This window comes from Pseudophryne corroboree, chromosome 1 (genome assembly GCF_028390025.1).
Source record: "Pseudophryne corroboree isolate aPseCor3 chromosome 1, aPseCor3.hap2, whole genome shotgun sequence".
NCBI classification, from domain to species: domain Eukaryota; kingdom Metazoa; phylum Chordata; class Amphibia; order Anura; family Myobatrachidae; genus Pseudophryne; species Pseudophryne corroboree.
The window spans coordinates 1,093,677,312-1,093,697,292 of NC_086444.1; the positions used below are offsets into that span (position 1 = coordinate 1,093,677,312).

The following is a 19,981-nucleotide window of genomic DNA, read 5'->3' on the forward strand; positions in this document are numbered from 1 at the left end:
CGAAAGGGCTGAGGTCTAAAAGATTTGAACGAAGGTCCAGCGTACCTTCTTGATACCGGTGGAGGCAATGGTAAGAAAACCGACTTACCTCCCGTAGCCTCAGCAATCCATGCGTCCAATTCAGGGCCAAACAACTTCTTGCCATCGTAAGGCAACGCCTCTATACCTCGTTTGACCTCTGCCTCCGCATGATAGGCACGCAGCCAGAGTGCTCTTCGTGCCGTTACTAGCGACGATGAAATACGAGAAGTGAGCTGACAGACGTCAGTAGACGCTGTGCAGAGATACTCTACAGCCTCACTCATTTGATTTACAAGTAGTATCAGGTTTTCGTCATGTAAAGCAGATTTGAGTTCTGTAAGCCATATTATGAGCGCCTTAGTGACCCAAATGCCAACCAATCCAGGTCTCAGCATTACACCTGCTGCTACATACATGGATTTTAGCATAGTTTCTATCTTGCGATCTGAAGGGTCTTTAAGCGTAGTAGCTGCTGGCACTGGTATGGTTAATTTCTTGGTAAGCTTGGACACTGAAGAATCAACTATTGGTGGATTCTCCCATGTACACGTTACCGAGTCTGGAAACGGATAACTAGACTTAAATCTGCGAGGTATAGAAAACCGTTTATCTGGATTCTGTCGTGTTTCTACTAACATCTGATTAAGAGATTCCGACACAGGAAAACTTATTGGCGTTTTTCGTCGTTTCGTAAATACGACCTGATCATTTGTGAGAGGCTCCTCAGTTTCAGGAAACTTCAGAGACTGACGTACCGCTCTGATGAGATCATCAATGCCGGAACTGTTAAAATCCTCGCCATCTGACTCCACTTCGCCCTCCTCACCCTCATCTTGTTCCGTGAGGTCTGGCATGGAATCGTCAGAATGCAACATAGCAGAAACTGGAAAATCATAAGACATATGAAATTTATCCCGTTTACCCAAAATGGATTTGGACCTTACGCAAGGCTGAGACGCCTCCGGTAGTTCTGGCGGTCTCACCCTAGACTCAGATCTTGCCGTTTTGTGGTAGATCCATCCGGTAACACACTGTTACAGACTTTGCAATTATGCTTTTTAGTTTTTGCTGGTGCCTTACTCATTATGGCGACAGACAATACAATACACAAAAACAGACACTTGCACGACTCAGTAAAATAGCAGTAAGGTGTCTCTGTATATATATCTGGCCGAGTGCAGTACACGTGGCCAGTACTATGAAATGTGATCCCAAATTCCCACTAACACCCCTGCGCCTCCGGTGGAGTAGAGATGTAGGACAGGAACGTTCTGGAATCACAGCAGGAAGACACAGGAAGCATGTTAAAATGGCTGCCATGCTATGCTTAATAATCCTAGTGCTGGTTACAAACTTCCACTGATTATAACCCTGCAAATATCCCTGCAGCCTAGCATCTGCTGGTGCTGCAGTATTTCTTATGCCGCTCTGTTGCCCCCTTATTTATTGCCCCCCCCCCCTTCGCCTCACCCTTGTGGTAATGGCTGCATGCTCTTTCAGATTAAGAGCAGCGGCAGCGCAGCGTGTGGGGCCCCAGCGGGTATCGCCGAGCGGATCGCCTGTGAGCCCGGGTGAGCAGCGCGTCAAACAGCGGTGGGACCCGGAGCAGTAGCGGCGGCCGGCTCCGTGAGCGGGAGAGCTGCGGCTACCGGCGCCCTGTGAGCGGCAGAGCAGCGGCGCCGGAGCCGTTGTTGTGAAGCGGAAGATCAGCTGTGGCCGTCGCCATGTGGGGAGGGCGGCTGAGTGGGGAGAGCAGCGGCGGGCGGCTAAGTGGAGAGAGCAGCGTGCTAACAATGTCCCCACACCTCGGGGCGGCAGCGGGAGCTGACCGCCCCGTTCACATACCTTTGATCCTGCAGCTTGTGAGGAGGCTCCGACGGGGCTTCTGAACAAGCGCCGGCCAGCCTGAGCAGGAGGTGTGTGTGCGTGTGTGTGGCTGTGAGGGAGCTCTTTCAGAGAGGCCCGACACGCCACTGCTGCTATCAATAGCTGTACTATCCCTGACCCTGCCTTTTGGAAGGGGGAAAGGGATGTATAAAAATAGAAAAAATAAAAAATAAAAATAAAATTCAAAGTAATTGTGACCTGAGCCACAGAGCTGTTACTACTTCGAGCACAGAAAAAACACTGAGAGGTACTCGGGGATATGGAGAGGTGGAGTGTTCTAAATTTAAATATTCAGTGCTGTTCCTACGGAAGCCCGTCCATATTCCAAGAGTACTCCAGTGACCCCTAGTGGATGATAAAGAAAGCCCTTTTATCCACCCACTGATATCCATTGAATATTAATGTGTGTAGTTGTACAGAACACCAGGGTTAATTACAGGACATGAATGTTTTGTTGTGGCTTACGTTACGGTAGACTCTCATGACACGAATATGGCATTAACTGAGAAATGTGCGACATGACAGGATGTAAGCATTACCTTTAATGCCACCACACTGAAGGTACTGGACAGATTGCACTTGAAGCTTAGTTGTTTATCCAGGTTCCCGTCGGGGTCTCTTCTCCCAAAGTCAGCTAATCCCACGCGATCGGACGCAGCCAGTTTCTGAAACACTGTACAGGTCATTCCGCTGAAGAGCGCGGATTTTATCACATAGGCTTCCAGAGCTATGTTTGGGGAAAACTGAAAAAAGGAAAACAAAAAGAAAAACATATTAAATTCTATGTAACAATGAAACAAAACAGGATTTGTCATTGTACACCAGAGATAATATGGACTACAGTGGTCGCAGTGGAATCACTCCCAAGAGCTGAAAGGCATCTTTTACTATTACTATGGTAGTCTCTGCCCCTAACTTTGACTATTGTTACATGCAAGAGATTATGAGAAACATCCGTTCCACTATGAATCAACATTTTCCATCAAGGTTTTGAATATTCTGAATAATATACACTTTGCATGTATCTGTTTTGACTTACTGTGGAGTATACTTGCGCGCCATTGGCCAGCCGGTAGGCAGCAATACGCTGTAAGCACTGCACTATACGTGTGCAAGCCTTCGCCTCTTTCTGTGCCATCCACAAGACTCGCTCGTCAGCCAGCATTATGTTACTGGCTATGTCAACCATGACGTCACCAAGCTGCAATGAAAGGAAGGGCTTGATTCCGCACAGTGTTTGCCTGGGTGGGATTACATTTATATGTTCTAGGTGATATTCTTATAACAAACACATACTGATGAACCTTGTATTCAAGTAAAGTAGACTAGGTTGGTGGTGCTCCCAAGAGTCAAGAGGGTAATATGAGAATTGAAGAGAAAAAAAAACAAAGACTCTGGATATGGGGCACGCTTACAAAATCTAGACAGTTCTAAAATTGGAATTTTGTATTGATATACTTTAAAATAAAGTATTGATCATCACATGAATCCACTGGAACAATACACATACACACGCCTATAGTGTATGAAAATAATGTGCGAGTATGTCACAGCCAAGTTTTGAATGCTTGCCATGGTTCTGGATAAATGTATTATCCTGCAAATCACATTAGTGGTTGGCTGTATTAATAACGTATAGAAGTGTAAAGTAAGATTTTTTTTTTAAATCTATATAAACAATAATAATCATAACGGAGTATGATCACAATCTGGCGAATTGTGGGTATGGGGACCAAATAATACATCAATATTAGGGTTATATTACCAAAAATGGGTCTCCCCAGAAAAACAGCGATACTGGTAATACCTGAAAACGGTCCTGCTATGGATCAACACAAAGTTATACCATCCTGCTTAGTGAAAGGGTATAATGAGAAAGAGTAAGAGAAAAATTTCAGAAAAAACGCCATATTCCGTATGGCATTGCTTCCAAGATAGGACGGAATTGTGCATATTCAATGTGGTATGACTGTAGGTGGGGGTGTTCGCCACATACACCAGCAAGATTGCGTTGTGCCTTGTATAGGAAAACTGTGCAGAGGAGGCTCTTAAGGTGGGTACACACTAGTAGATATATCTGCAGATAAATTGATCTGCAGATATATCTATGGACGGATCGGGCAGTGTGTTGAGCATACACACTGCTCGATCCGTTGGGGACTGACGTCATGTACTGGGCGGGCGTGTACACACGTCCGCCCGGTTCAGCTGTCAATCACTGCCGGACGCCGCAGCAGCATGTGTACGGGCGGTCAGCCGACCGCCGTACACACACAGCGACGCGCCAATATATCGGTAGATATATTGGCAGTCGGCTGTGCTGTGGGGCCAACGCGATACGGCCGTACACACTGGCCGACAAACCCGCGATATATCGGCCGTTCAAGAGGACGGCCGTTATATCGGCCAGTGTGTACGGGCCTTTACTCTCTCAGGATCAAAAACCTGTACAGTAAAGGTGCATCATAATATGGATACGTACAAAGAATTTATCCCGATGAGGAAACAACATTTCATACATGGGTGGAGGAATCTCCATAAGTGCCAGCAGTATTGTGTGTTGCTACCAAGAGGAATTCAGGTTTAGTCGCACAGGTTTTTAATGTTCTAATACCTATGTAACTAATCCTGAATTCCTCTAGCACTTACGGAAATTCCTACACCCATGTATGAAATGTTTTAGTGTTTCCTCATCAGGATAAATTCTTTGTACATATCCATATTATGGTCCACCTTTACGATACAGGTTTTTGATCCTGAGAGAGTAAGAGCCTCCTCTGCACAGTTTTCCTATACCAGACAATGCCATCTTGCTGGTGTACGTGGCCAGCACACCTACCTAAAGTCATACCACCATGAATATGCCCAATTCTGTCCTATCTTGGAAGCAATACATTGATGGGCCAGGTTAGTACTTGCATAGGAGACCACCTTGGATTACAGGGTACTGTAGGTTAAAGGCTCCACCACATCGCAATACCCCTGAGCCTAGCACTTGGTTACATACGGCTACCACTGTGCATTAATTTAGGGCTATTGCTCATTCTTATGTGACTATTTCTGATACATACATATATAGTACAGTGCTACGCATACATTACTGTCCTGCCTTTATGCATTTATCATTTGCACTAATACATTACTTTCTAAATACTAACCTTTACTTGAACGCTCATCGTGAAAGGATACCCAGTCTCCCTTGTGCTGGTCTTCTCCAACAGGGGCCACTGGAGAAAACCCCAATCAAAGCAGATTCAATAGCTTTATCCTTCCCACATCTGGAACTCCATTCCACCCTTTTAGTACTCAAACCCACCCGTTCCTTACCGTGGGTACACAGCTGGGCAGTAGATACCATATAGAATACTGCGTTTTTTCTGAATTTTTTTTTCTCTTACTCTTTCTCATTATACCCTTTCACTAAGCAGGATGGTATAACTTTATGTTGATCCATAGCAGGACCGTTTTCAAGTATTACCAGGATCACTGTTTTCTGGGGAAACCCATTTTTGGTTATATAACCCTAATATTGATGTATTATTGGGTCCACTCCCCATACCCACAATTTCGCCAGATTGTGATCATACGCCGTTATGATTATAATTGTGTATATAGATTCAATTTGTTTTTACTTTTCACTTCTTAACCTTATTAATACAGCCAACCACTAATCTGATTTGCAGGATAATTAATTTATCCAGAACCATTGTAGTCATTCAAAACTTGGCTGTGACATACAAATTTGTTTCATACACTATAGGTGTATGTGTATTGTTCCACTGGATTTATGCGATGGTTAATACTTTATTTTCATTTATATCAATAAAAATTCCAATTTTAGAACTGTCTAGATTTTGTAAGTGTGTCCCAATATCACAGTCCTTCTTTTTTCTCTCTTCAGTTCTCATACAGTAAAAGGTATATACACCACATATGGACTGTCCATAAAGAACACACAGCAGTGCTTACAATTTCATACATCTGAACTGTTTTACACATATGCACATAACAGCAAAAGAGCAACGCCTTCCTCTTCAGCTGTTGTGGAACTACAAGTCTAAGCTTTTCCATCTTTATAACGGAAATTATAAGTTTCTTTAGTCTGCTCTGCAATCCAGTTACAGAGCAAGGTAACCCTATTCTATGCTCTTACAAAGTGATTTAACTTCATTCTGTGCACTACAGAGCCATGTAACCATATTCTGCGCTTTTACAGAGCAACGTAATGCTATCCCATGTGTTACGGATCAACGTAACACTGTGTTACAGAGCGACGTAGCCCTATTCTGCATGGTTACAGAGTAACGTAATGCTTCCTATGTGTTACTTCCTATGTGTTACGGAGCGACGTAGCCCTATTCTGCATGGTTACAGAGTAACGTAATGCTTCCTATGTGTTACAGAGCAACGTAGCCCTATTCTGCATGGTTACAGAGTACCGTAATGCTTCCTGTGTGTTACGGAGCGACGTAGGCCTATTCTGCATGGTTACAGAGTAACGTAATGCTTCCTATGTGTTACGGAGCGACGTAGCCCTATTCTGCATGGTAACAGAGTAACGTAATGCTTCCTATGTGTTACGGAGCGACGTAGCCCTATTCTGCATGGTAACAGAGTAACGTAATGCTTCCTATGTGTTACGGAGCGACGTAGGCCTATTCTGCATGGTTACAGAGTAACGTAATGCTTTCTATGTGTTACAGAGCAACGTAGCCCTATTCTGCATGGTTACAGAGTAACGTAATGCTTCCTATGCGTTACGGAGCGACGTAGCCCTATTCTGCATGGTTACAGAGTAACGTAATGCTTCCTATGTGTTACGGAGCGACGTAGGCCTATTCTGGATGGTTACAGAGTAACGTAATGCTTCCTATGTGTTATCTTTCACGATGAGCGTTCAAGTAAAGGTTAGTATTTAGAAAGTAATGTATTAGTGCAAATGATAAATGCATAAAGGCAGGACAGTAATGTATGCGTAGCACTGTACTATATATGTATGTATCAGAAATAGTCACATAAGAATGAGCAATAGCCCTAAATTAATGCACAGTGGTAGCCGTATATAACCAAGTGCTAGGCTCAGGGGTATTGCGATGTGGTGGAGCCTTTAACCTACAGTACCCTGTAATCCAAGGTGGTCTCCTATGCAAGTACTAACCTGGCCCATCAATGTATTGCTTCCAAGATAGGACAGAATTGGGCAAATTCATGGTGGTATGACTTTAGGTAGGTGTGCTGGCCACGTACACCAGCAAGATGGCATTGTCTGGTATAGGAAAACTGTGCAGAGGAGGCTCTTACTCTCTCCGGATCAAAAACCTGTATCGTAAGGGTGGACCATAATATGGATATGTACAAAGAATTTATCCTGATGAAGAAACACAAACATTTCATACATGGGTGTAGGAATTTCCGTAAGTGCTAGAGGAATTCAGGATTAGTCACATAGGTATTTGAACATTAAAAGCAAATGAAGCATTATGTTAGGAAGCAGAGTAACGTAATGCTTCCTATGTGTTACTTCCTATGTGTTACGGAGCGACGTAGCCCTATTCTGCATTGTTACAGAGTAACGTAATGCTTCCTATGTGTTACGGAGCGACGTAGCCCTATTCTGCATGGTTACAGAGTAACGTAATGCTTCCTATGTGTTACGGAGCGACGTAGCCCTATTCTGCATTGTTACAGAGTAACGTAATGCTTCATATGCGTTACGGAGCGACGTAGCCCTATTCTGTATGGTTACAGAGTAACGTAATGCTTCCTATGTGTTACGGAGCGACGTAGGCCTATTCTGCATGGTTACAGAGTAACGTAATGCTTCCTATGTGCTACGAAGCCACGTAGCCCTATTCTGCATGGTTACAGAGAAACGTAATGCTTCCTATGTGTTACGGAGCGACGTAGCCCTATTCTGCATTGTTACAGAGTAACGTAATGCTTCCTATGTGTTACGGAGCGACGTAGGCTTATTCTGCATGGTTACAGAGTAACGTAATGCTTCCTATGTGTTACGGAGCGACGTAGGCCTATTCTGCATGGTTACAGAGTAACGTAATGCTTCCTATGTGCTACGAAGCGACGTAGACCTATTCTGCATGGTTACAGAGCAACGTAATGCTTCCTATGTGTTACGGAGTGATGTAGCCCTATTCTGCATGGTTACAGAGTAACGTAATGCTTCCTATGCGTTACAGAGCGACGTAGCCCTATTCTGCATGGTTACAGACTAACGTAATGCTTGCTATGTGTTACGGAGCGACGTAAGCCTATCCTGTGTTACAGAGTGATGTAGCCCTATTCTATGTGCTACACAGCGACTTAGCCCTATTCTGTGCTGTTACAGAGCAACATAACCCTATTCTGTGCTGCTAGAGCAACGTAACCCTATTCTGCGCTGCCAGAGCGACGTAACCCTATTCTGCACTGCTAGAGCGACGTTAACCCTATTCTGCGCTGCTAGAGCGACGTAACCCTATTCTGCACTGCTAGAGCAACGTTAACCCTATTCTGCGCTGCTAGAGCGACGTAACCCTATTCTGCACTGCTAGAGTGATGTAACCCTATCTGTGCTGTTACAGAGCGACGTAATGCTATTCTGTGCTGTTATTCATGTGGTCAGGTGAATAATATGGAAGGTAAAATGATTGCGGTTACCTCTTTGTATTTTTCAGCAAAACGCCCAAATTTTTCAATCATTTCAGCAACAAAGATGACATCCATCATGTCAGAGAAGTTTGCCGCCTCCACGGTGTAGGCCAGAAGCTGCTTAGCGGTCGCCACTGCGTTAGTCAGGTTAAGGGGCATCTAAGGGAAAATGAAAAAGAGGACTTCACATATATAAATACTGAGATTTTTTGAGTATTAGGTCGATGAACAACACTAGCACAATTACAATTAAAGCAGACAAACAATTTAAGCAACTCTAGGGACAATATAAAATGTAGATTATTACAATCCACAACCAATCAGAGGATGGAGAATAAAATACTTGTGCAGTCAGTAATGGCACAAGATGCCAGCCGGTGGTGAGAGGTTACATGACCAACACAAAGATGCATTATCTGGTGATAATCTGGAAATGCTGAATATCACGTGTAAAATTACAGCGTTGGGTTAGAGAGTTCTCGTTTGCTATGACTGTTTTCTATGCTATTAAGTGGTGTTTCCAGATTTATGTGTGTTCCACCAAAAGGAGATATTGGACAAGGTGAGGTACGAGATCTCCCATTATAGGTACTGCTTATTTGTTTGGAATACCTGATTAAACATGTACAGGACACGTGTAACATCATTAGCATACTGGCATCGAGAATAGTCTTCCTCTGCCCAGAAGCCCCCTCTGTCACATCGTCGCCAAGCTCTGATGTCATCTTGTTGGTTGCCAGGGTAGATGCCGTTGCCAGCAGAATAACGCGTACACAGAAGATATGCAGTGATTCCTGCCAATGTTCTTGGCCACCTATAGAGTTATATAATTACATCGCATTATAAGAATTTTGTCCAGCACGCGCAGAAAGAGCATCTGACTTGATATTAAGGAAAACAAAAGAACGGTTACAGATATTATTATGCAAAGCTACATATTACTATTTGTACAGTGTAATATGTGGGGCGTTAAAGCCAATAAGAAGAGAGCACAGGGCCAGGTAAGGAACACGGTATAACACACACCACAGAGAAGAACACAAATAAGCTGCTATTTATATGCTCAAATCAGTTTTATATAAAAGACCTAGAAGCAAATCCTACACAGGAAAATCTCTCTCCTGACTCCTTCACTCCTCTGTTAAACCAGGGGGGAGCTGCATCCAATCCAGTCCTACAGTACACCCCACAGGTCATGTTTTCAGGATTTCTCTGTGTGTAAACTGCTGGGATAATTACTAAACAAGCAAAATAGATTAACTGTTCTGTGCATGCTTAAAAAAAAATCTTGATAAAATGACCTGGTGAGGGCGTCTGAGAACTGGAGTTGACCGACCCTGATCTAGACCAACCAACTTACTTCCTCTGTGGAGAAAACTACAATCGATGGAATCAAAGTAAACACATATGCCCACCAAATAACTTGGATTCAGATTCCTGCGTCACATGTGGTTCTATTATGGAAGGTGTATCAGACCCATAGTAACCATAAGCAGCTGGTGGTGAGAATGCTGATTACACAAAGGTGGTACATACAGTAACTGGTGCAGATAGTGGATGCGGGTAGAATACATGGATTTTTTTTTTCCACTTAAAAAGCCCAGATGATCAAAATCTAATTAGGTGCAAGATCGAGAAGCCCTTATGTTACACTTGTCATTAGCATGTGGTAAGGTAAGGCACTTTCACCAAGCACTGCGTATGGCCACCGGGGTGTCACGTCTGTAGGAATTTTCCCTGATTATGTGAAATACTTTGTCAGAGGCCCTACCAACCTTTCCAATACGTCTACAGAAATCAGAACTCCAGCACTGTAATGTGCACCTTGCCACGATTGTCAGAGACAAATATAAAATAAGATTTTACTCACCGGTAAATCTATTTCTCGTAGTCCGTAGTGGATGCTGGGACTCCGTAAGGACCATGGGGAATAGCGGCTCCGCAGGAGATGGGGCACAACTAAAGAAAGCTTTAGGACTACCTGGTGTGCACTGGCTCCTCCCACTATGACCCTCCTCCAGACCTCAGTTAGGATACTGTGCCTGGAAGAGCTGACACAATAAGGAAGGATTTTGAATCCCGGGTAAGACTCATACCAGCCACACCAATCACACCGTATAACTCGTGATACTATACCCAGTTAACAGTATGAAATATAACTGAGCCTCTCAACAGATGGCTCAACAATGACCCTTTAGTTAGGCAATAACTATATACAAGTATTGCAGACAATCCGCACTTGGGATGGGCGCCCAGCATCCACTACGGACTACGAGAAATAGATTTACCGGTGAGTAAAATCTTATTTTCTCTGACGTCCTAAGTGGATGCTGGGACTCCGTAAGGACCATGGGGATTATACCAAAGCTCCCAAACGGGCGGGAGAGTGCGGATGACTCTGCAGCACCGAATGAGCAAACTCTAGGTCCTCCTCAGCCAGGGTATCAAACTTGTAGACTCTTGCAAAAGTGTTTGAACCCGACCAAGTAACAGCTCGGCAAATTTGTAAAGCCGAGACCCCTCGGGCAGCCGCCCAAGAAGAGCCCACTTTCCTCGTGGAATGGGCTTTCACAGATTTAGGGTGCGGCAGTCCAGCCGCAGAATGTGCAAGTTGAATCGTGCTACAGATCCAGCGAGCAATAGTCTGCTTAGAAGCAGGAGCACCCAGCTTGTTGGGTGCATACAGGATAAATAGCGAGTCAGTTTTCCTGACTCCAGCCGTCCTGGAAACATATTTTTCAGGGCCCTGACTACGTCCAGTAACTTGGAATCCTCCAAGTCCCAAGTAGCCGCAGGCACCACAATAGGTTGGTTCACATGAAAAACTGATACCACCTTAGGAAGGAATTGGGAACGAGTCCTCAATTCCGCCCTATCCATATAAAAAATTTAGATAAGGGCTTTTGCATGATAAAGCCGCTAATTCTGATACACGCCTGGCCGACGCCAAGGCCAACAGCATGACCACTTTCCACGTGAGGTATTTTAGCTCCACGGATTTAAGTGGCTCAACCCAATGCGACTTCAGGAAATCCAACACCACGTTGAGATCCCACGGTGCCAGTGGAGGCACAAACGGGGGCTGACTATGCAGCACTCCCTTAACAAAAGTCTGAACTTCAGGCAGTGAAGTCAGTTCTATTTTGGAAGAAAATCGATAGAGCCGAAATCTGGACCTTAATGGAACCCAATTTTAGGCCCATAGTCACCCCTGACTGTAGGAAGTGCAGAAATCGACCTAGCTGAAATTCCTCCGTTGGGGCCTTCCTGGCCTCACAGCACGCAACATATTTCCGCCATATGCGGTGATAATGGTTTGCGTTCACTTCGTTCCTAGCTTTAATTAGCGTAGGAATAACTTCCTCCGGAATGCCCTTTTCCTTTAGGATCCGGTGTTCAACCGCCATGCCGTCAAACGCAGCCGCGGTACGTCTTGGAACAGACAGGCCCCTTGCTGCAGCAGGTCCTGTCTGAGCGGCAGAGGCCATGGGTCCTCTGAGATCATTTCTTGGAGTTCTGGGTACCAAGCTCTTCTTGGCCAATCCGGAACAATGAGTATAGTTCTTACTCCTCTCCTTCTTAATATTCTCATTACCCTGGGTATGATAGGCAGAGAAGGGAACACATACACCGACTGGTACACCCACGGTGTTACCAGAGCGTCCACAGCTATCGCCTGAGGGTCCCTTGACCTGACGCAATATCTTTTTAGCTTTTTGTTGAGGCAGGACGCCATCATGTCCACCTGTGGCCTTTCCCAATGGTGTACAATCATTTGGAAGACTTCTGGATGAAGTCCCCACTCTCCCGGGTGGAGGTCGTGTTTGCTGAGAAAGTCTGCTTCCCAGTTATCCACTCCGGAAATGAACACTGCTGACAGTGCTAACACATGATTTTCCGCCCATCGGAGAATCCTTGTGGCTTCTGCCATCGCCATCCTGCTTCTTGTGCCACCCTGTCGGTTTACATGAGCGACCGCCGTGATGTTGTCTGACTGGATCAGCACCGGCCGGTGTTGAAGCAGGGGTCTAGCCTGACTTAGGGCATTTTAAATGGCCCTTAGTTCCAGAATATTTTTGTGTAGGGAAGTCTCCTGACTTGTCCATAGTCCTTGGAAGTTTCTACCCTGTGTGACTGTCCCCCAGCCTCGAAGGCTGGCATCCGTGGTCACCAGGACCCAGTCCTGTATGCCGAATCTGCGGCCCTCTAGGAGATGAGCACTCTGCAGCCACCACAACAGCGACACCCTGGCCCTTGGAGACAGGGTTATCCGCCGATGCATCTGAAGATGCGACCCGGATCACTTGTCCAACAGATCCCACTGGAAGATCCTTGCATGGGACCTGGCGAATGGAATTTCTTCGTAAGAAGCTACCATCTTTCCCAGGGCTCGCGTGCATTGATGCACCGACACCTGGATTTGTATTAGGAGGTCTCTGTCTAGAGACGACAACTCCTTGGACTTCTCCTCCGGGAGAAACCCTTTTTTCTTGTTCTGTGTCCAGAACCATACCCAGGAACAGTAGACGCGTCGTAGTAACCAGCTGTGACTTTGGAATATTCAGAATCCAGCCGTGCTGTTGTAGCACTTCCCGAGATAGTGCTACTCAGACAAACAACTGCTCCCTGGACCTCGCCTTTATAAGGAGATCGTCCAAGTACGGGATAATAATTTCGGCCATTACCTTGGTAAATACCCTCGGTGCCGGGGACAGACCAATGGCAACGTCTGGAATTGGTAATGACAATCCTGGTGAGGAGGGTAAATAGGGACATGCAGGTAAGCATCCTTGATGTCCAGTGATACCATGAAATTCTCCAGGCTTGCAATAATCGCCCTGAGCGATTCCATTTTGAACTTGAACCTTCGTATATAAGTGTTCAAGGATTTCAATTTTAGAATGGGTCTCACCGAACCGTCTGGTTTCGGTACCACAAACATTTTGGAATAGTAACCCCGGCCTTGTTGAAGGAGGGGTACCTTGATTTCACCTGCTGGAAGTACAGCTTGTGAATTGCCGCCAGTACTACCTCCCTTTCTCCGAGGGCAGCAGGCAAGGCTGATGTGAGGTAACGGCGAGGGGGAGTCGCCTCGAACTCCAGCTTGTATCCCTGTGATACTACTTGCAGAACCTAGGGATCCACCTGTGGGCAAGCCCACTGGTCCCTGAAGTTCCCGAGACGCGCCCCCACCGCACCTGTCTCCACCTGTGGAGCCCCAGCGTCATGCGGTGGACTCAGAGGAAGCGGGGAAAGATTTTTGATCCTGGGAACTGGCTGTCTGGTGCAGCTTTTTCCTTCTTCCCTTGTCTCTGTGCAGAAAGGAAGCGCCTTTTACCCGCTTGCTTTTCTGAAGCCGAAAGGACTGTACCTGAAAATACGGTGCTTTCTTAGGCCGTGAGGAAACCTGAGGTAAAAATTTTTCTTCCCAGCTGTTGCTGTGGATACGAGGTCCCAGAGACCATCCCCAAACAATTCCTCACCCTTATAAGGCAGAATCTCCATGTGCCTTTTAAAGTCAGCATCACCTGTCCACTGCCGGGTCTCTAATACCCTCCTGGCAGAATGGACATTGCATTAAGTCTGGATGCCAGCCGGCAAATATCCCTCTGTGCATCCCTCATATATAAGACGACGTCTTTAAAATGCTCTATGTTAGCAAAATATTATCCCTGTCTAGGGTATTTATCTGACAGGGTATCAGACCACGCTGCAGCAGCACTATTCATGCTGAGGCAATTGCAGGTCTCAGTATAGTACCCGAGTGTGTATATACAGACTTCAGGATAACCTCCTGCTTTTTATCAGCAGGCTCCTTCAAAGTGGCCGTATCCTAAGACGGCAGTGCCACCTTTTTTTGACAAACGTGTGAGCGCCTTATCCACCCTAGGGGATATCTCCCAACGTGACCTATCCTCTGGCGGGAAAGGGTATACCAGCAGTAACTTTTTAGAAATGACCAGTTTCTTATCGGGGGAACCCACGCTTCTTTACACACTTCATTCACTCATCTGATGGGGGAACAAAACACTGGCTGCTTTTTCTCCCCAAACATAAAACCCCTTTTATGTGGTACTTGGGTTAATGTCAGAAATGTGTAACACATTTTTCATTGCCGAGATCATGCAACGGATGTTCCTAGTGGATTGTGTATATGGTCTCAACCTCGTCGACACTGGAGTCATACTCCGTGTCGACATCTGTGTCTGCCATCTGAGGTAACGGGCGTTTTTTGAGCCCCTGATGGCCTTTGAGACGCCTGGGCAGGCGCGGGCTGAGAAGCCGGCTGTCCCACAGCTGTTACGTTATCCAGCCTCTTATGTAAGGAGTTGACATTGTCGGTTAAATACCTTCCACCTATCCATCCACTCTGGTGTCGGCCCCACAGGGGGCGACATCCCATTTATCGGCCTCTGCTCCGCCTCCACGTAACCTTCCTCATCCAGCATGTCGACACAGCCGTACCGACACACCGCACACACACAGGGAATGCTCTGACTGAGGACAGGACCCCACAAAGTCCTTTGGGGAGACAGAGAGAGAGTATGCCAGCACACACCAGAGCGCTATATAATGCAGGGATTAACAATATAACTGAGCGATTTTTCCCCCAATAGCTGCTTGTATACATATACGCCTAAATTTAGTGCCCCCCCTCTCTTTTTAACCCTTTGAGCCTGAAAACTACAGGGGAGAGCCTGGGGAGGTGTCTTCCAGCTGCACTGTGAAGAAAAAATGGCGCCACTGTGCTGAGGGAGATAGCCCCGCCCCTTTTTCGGCTGACTTTTCTCCCACTTTTTTCATGGATTCTGGCAGGGGTAATTTATCACATATATAGCCCTGGGACTATATATTGTGATGATTTGCCAGCCAAGGTGTTTATATTGCCCTCAGGGCGCCCCCCCCCCCCCCAGCGCCCTGCACCCATCAGTGACGGAGTGTGAGGTGTGCATGAGGAGCAATGGCGCACAGCTGCAGTGCTGTGCGCTACCTTGTTGAAGACAGAAGTCTTCTGCCGCCGATTTTCAGGAACACTTCTTGCTTCTGGCTCTGTAAGGGGGCCGGCGGCGCGGCTCCGGGAACGAACATCAAGGTCGGGTCCTGCGGTCGATCCCTCTGGAGCTAATGGTGTCCAGTAGCCTAAGAAGCCCAAGCTACCACCAGTTAGGTAGGTTCGCTTCTTCTCCCCTTAGTCCCTCGCTGCAGTGAGTCTGTTGCCAGCAGATCTCACTGTAAAATAAAAAACCTAAAATATACTTTCTTTCTAGGAGCTCAGGAGAGACCCTAGTGTGCATCCAGCTCAGCCGGGCACAAGATTCTAACTGAGGTCTGGAGGAGGGTCATAGTGGGAGGAGCCAGTGCACACCAGGTAGTCCTAAAGCTTTCTTTAGTTGTGCCCAGTCTCCAGCGGAGCCGCTATTCCCCATGGTCCTTACGGTGTCCCCAGCAGCCTGCTGCTGCAGCGGACATGGGACACTGCAGGTCGCCGCGGCTTCTCTGGGATTTTGTTTCGCCTCCCTCAGGTAGGCGAAACCAAATCCCTGGAAACAGCCCTGTTTTCAAGCGAAAACAGGGCTGTTTCTCACGAAAACACAGGTTTAACTGAACGTGTGTTTTCGGGAGAAAAGGCATTTTTTTTTTATAGGCTATCTATTAAGATAGCCTGTATAAAAATAAAAAATAAATCGGTGCAACATCGTGAAAAATCGCGAAAACCACCCAATGTTTTACCGCGGCTTATTGGATATCTCCCTTAATGAGAAATTAAGAAAGAAATATCAAATTAAGTAATTTGAGTTTATATGTCATTCTGAGGTTCAACTGTGTGGTGAGGGACTGGATTAATTTCTGTCTGTCCACATATTTTCTGATTGACAGCCACCAACACTGGTTTTACCTGTTATATTGACCATATATCATTTGAATTGGTCCTGGACCACTAACCCGTGGAACCCCAGGGTGTCACAGCACACATATATATATATATATATATATATATATATACACACACACACACACACACACACACACACACACACACACACACACACACACACACACACACACACACTATCTCTTAAGGCAGTGTTCGCAGTTACCCTTACTTACAGGATCCACTGACTGAGCACTTTCCCTTCATGGCGCATCGGGAACTGCATGCTGAAACAGTACTCACAGACTTCTCCTGTATTATAGGACCCTGCAATCTTTTCTGTCAATCAGTTTAAAATGATTGCGGAGCTGCAGAGAGGGGTCAATGGTTGCTGCTTCTTATGGTTCTGTATGGCCCAAACCCCTAAGCACACACAGCTCTAATTGTGAAAATGTCAGGCTTATTACACCAACATGTGTTAGCTGGCCAACTGGGGATGTTTTATGTGCCCTGGGGCACAATGAGGCTCATTCAGGTGTTGCCGCATAGCGGCTATTGCTCTTACATTGGTCAGTGTTTTCTTACTGAGCATGCGTCTGAGAGGCAGTACGCAGTGAGTGAATTGCGAATGCACCAAGAAATGAGTTACAAATTATTCCTAGGTCTCAGTCTATCACTAAACCCTGGAGCTCAGTACAACATCCCAACAACACAATGACACAAATGCACACTAGGATCAAATTACCCTATCAGAATCTTTCTGGACTTTTTGGAAGGTAGCCGGAAGCATTCGATGTAAACTCCTAGCAAACATAGGGAGAACACAAACTTTGCACAGATATGGCCATATTGGGAATTGGATCAAAATCCTTTAAGTACTGTGGGATAGCGGCACTAACCCCTTATGCCGCTGTGCTGCCCAGACCAAGAATGAATTGAACTTCCATTTCCAGCTTAGGAAACTTTCTGAATTGAACTCACTGTTGTATAAGAGATTGGTTTTCATAATTTGATCAAATTAAAATACAAATAATTTATCTTCATTTAATATTTAACAAGGATTATGCTCTTTAAATTCCTTATCAGTGTTTAGTATGTACTTTATACATCCAGTCTGTGCAGGATGCGGTCAACATCCCGCTGGACGGAATCCCGGCGGTCGAAATACCGACGGCGGAATCCCGACCGGCACAATCCCGACATTTTCTCCCTCCGTGGGTGTCCACGACTCCCATAGAGGGAGAATATAATAGTGTGCCACAGCGTGGCGAGCGAAGCGAGCCCACAAGGGGCTGCATTCCGCTTGCCACCCCTGTCGGGATTGTGCAGTTGGGATTCCGGCGTCGGTATTTCGACCGCCGGGATCCCGTCCAGCGGGATTACGTACTGATCCCGTCTGTGCAGTGCATCAGCATGTAATAGTAATATGTGTAATATGGCTGGGAGGAAACTCGTTATGGTTATTAACAGCTGTGGCAGAAAGATGAACAAGCAGAAGCACGTAAAGGGCCTCTAACAATATATTCATTTAGGTTTGTCCAATGTACATATTAAAGCAGTGAATGCATAAAAATATTCTTGTTATAGTACTTGACCTAATTTCTACGGTGGTGTTAGTATATCCGTTTCTAAGAGAGGTTTAGTAGAGATGCCATTGTTTGCCTTCATTCCCCCTTTTTCCTTTATGTCCTACCTGACCTCATCAACCTTCTCCAGAGGATTTCAGCATCTCACAAATCAAAAGCAAGCACCTAGTTTCAAAATATGGGCATCAACGTAAAGGGAGGGGTATGGCAGAGTCCAGGAAAGTCTTAAAATAGGTCACAGCAGACATAAATCAAAACTCAATATTTCCTAGATATTTGCATAAAACTATAGTATACTAAACTTGGCACAGTTAAGGTTACATTGTATTTTATTTTATCAAAATATATAATGAATATCAGAGATGAAAATTAAATTAAAAAATAAGTTTTTCATATCGTGAAAATATTCCTAGAAAAACAGGCAAAATATGCCACACATTTCCCTGCATGCTCAGCGATAATACCACTGCCCCATGGAGAGAGTCCATTCTTTTGAGAACTAGATTAACTCCTAAACCCCCCCCACACATACACATATATACAACTAAGAAAGCACATGAGGCCAGGGTACAGTGTGCAACAGTGACTGCTTTTGTTGTAATCCCATTCAGAAGTTTCTGTAGTATGTGTGTGATTTATAATACCACGCCTACCCACTGGCACTACAGCACCAAATGGCGCCATATACATCACATCATAGGGGCATCTTCATACACTCAAAATGTCTACACCAATCCTGCATTATGATTACTTTATGCGTTCTAGGTTTTCATTTTTTATGTCTGTGTGGCCTTTGTATTGCTGTATTAATCTTCTGTATTATGTTTATTGTTTTGATGTCTGTAAAGCGCCTTGAGTCCTGTTTGGAGAAAGAGCGCTATATAAATAAAATTATTAATAACTGTTCATGAACCCATTTAATTTTTGGATCACATAACATTATAAATGAGTTCAAGATGGCGCAGCGGATTCTCACTAGACACCAGGAAAAACCCATCACGTGGCCACAGGTCAATAAACTAGTAAATGTATTTCACATGTTAAAAAGAAACCTTAGGTATAACAAATCACTTACCTAAAGTCCCCTTTGTTGTTAATAACCCTTTCCATAGGGCAGTACTGCGCCGAGCTCTCTAGTACTACAATGTCCACAGTCCTGGTGTTATTACCACGCCTGCTCTGCACTCGGCAGCCCCAGTTCCCTGTGGATCCAGCTTGTATATTGGAAATGGTCAGGGCACTAGCAAAAAAATATTGAGAGAGAGGTCACAACCCAATGCATTAAATATAAACCAACACCTAGTGTTCAGCATAGACATAATAAACAAGGGTCAGAATATATCTGGAAAGAATCATAGGACAATGTGGCTAGGCTGCTTTCATTGATGCATTAAGCAGGTAAAGGCTTCTGCATCAGTGCATACTAAGAAATAAATCCCCTGTATAGATTATCTAAAAACTCCCTGTGATGTTGCTATGGTACCAGAGTAAATGACAAATAAAAGGAGTCTAGGGGGGTAATTCAGAGTTGATCGCAGTCGCAAATTTGTTAGCAGTTGGGCAAAACCATGTGCACTGCAGGGGGTGCAGATATAACATGTGCAGAGAGAGTTAGATTTGGGTGGGTTATTTTGTTTCTGTGCAGGGTAAATACTGGCTGCTTTATTTTTACACTGCAATTTAGATTTCAGTTTGAACACACCACACCCAAATCTATCTCTCTCTGCACATGTTATATCTGCCCCCCCTGCAGTGCACATGGTTTTGCCCAACTGCTAACAAATTTGCTGCTGCACTCAAATCTGAATTAGGCCTTATATGAGCCGGCCAGTATGAGTGACATATGTCAGAATACTCATATCTGTTACTATCAGGGAAAGGGGACCTTTACTATACAAATGAGTGGTAATGTTCCTTGACATAAGTCATGACCTGTTACCGAGATACTTATCTTGGGCTCTTTACT

At 45.2% G+C, this 19,981-nt stretch overlaps 1 protein-coding gene across 1 annotated transcript in view; it reads right to left on the reverse strand.

Moving 5' to 3' along the window:
- Positions 1-19,981, reverse strand: part of ADGRA3 (adhesion G protein-coupled receptor A3) — an 89,229-nt gene that overhangs the window by 15,271 nt on the left and 53,977 nt on the right. Inside the window, exons 8-12 of the mRNA XM_063921678.1 lie at positions 19,091-19,255; positions 9,169-9,370; positions 8,566-8,715; positions 2,948-3,109; positions 2,448-2,651 (exon numbers count right to left, since the gene is read on the reverse strand). Coding sequence (XP_063777748.1) covers positions 2,448-2,651; positions 2,948-3,109; positions 8,566-8,715; positions 9,169-9,370; positions 19,091-19,255 — 883 coding nt within the window. The remainder of the gene's footprint in view (positions 1-2,447; positions 2,652-2,947; positions 3,110-8,565; positions 8,716-9,168; positions 9,371-19,090; positions 19,256-19,981) is intronic.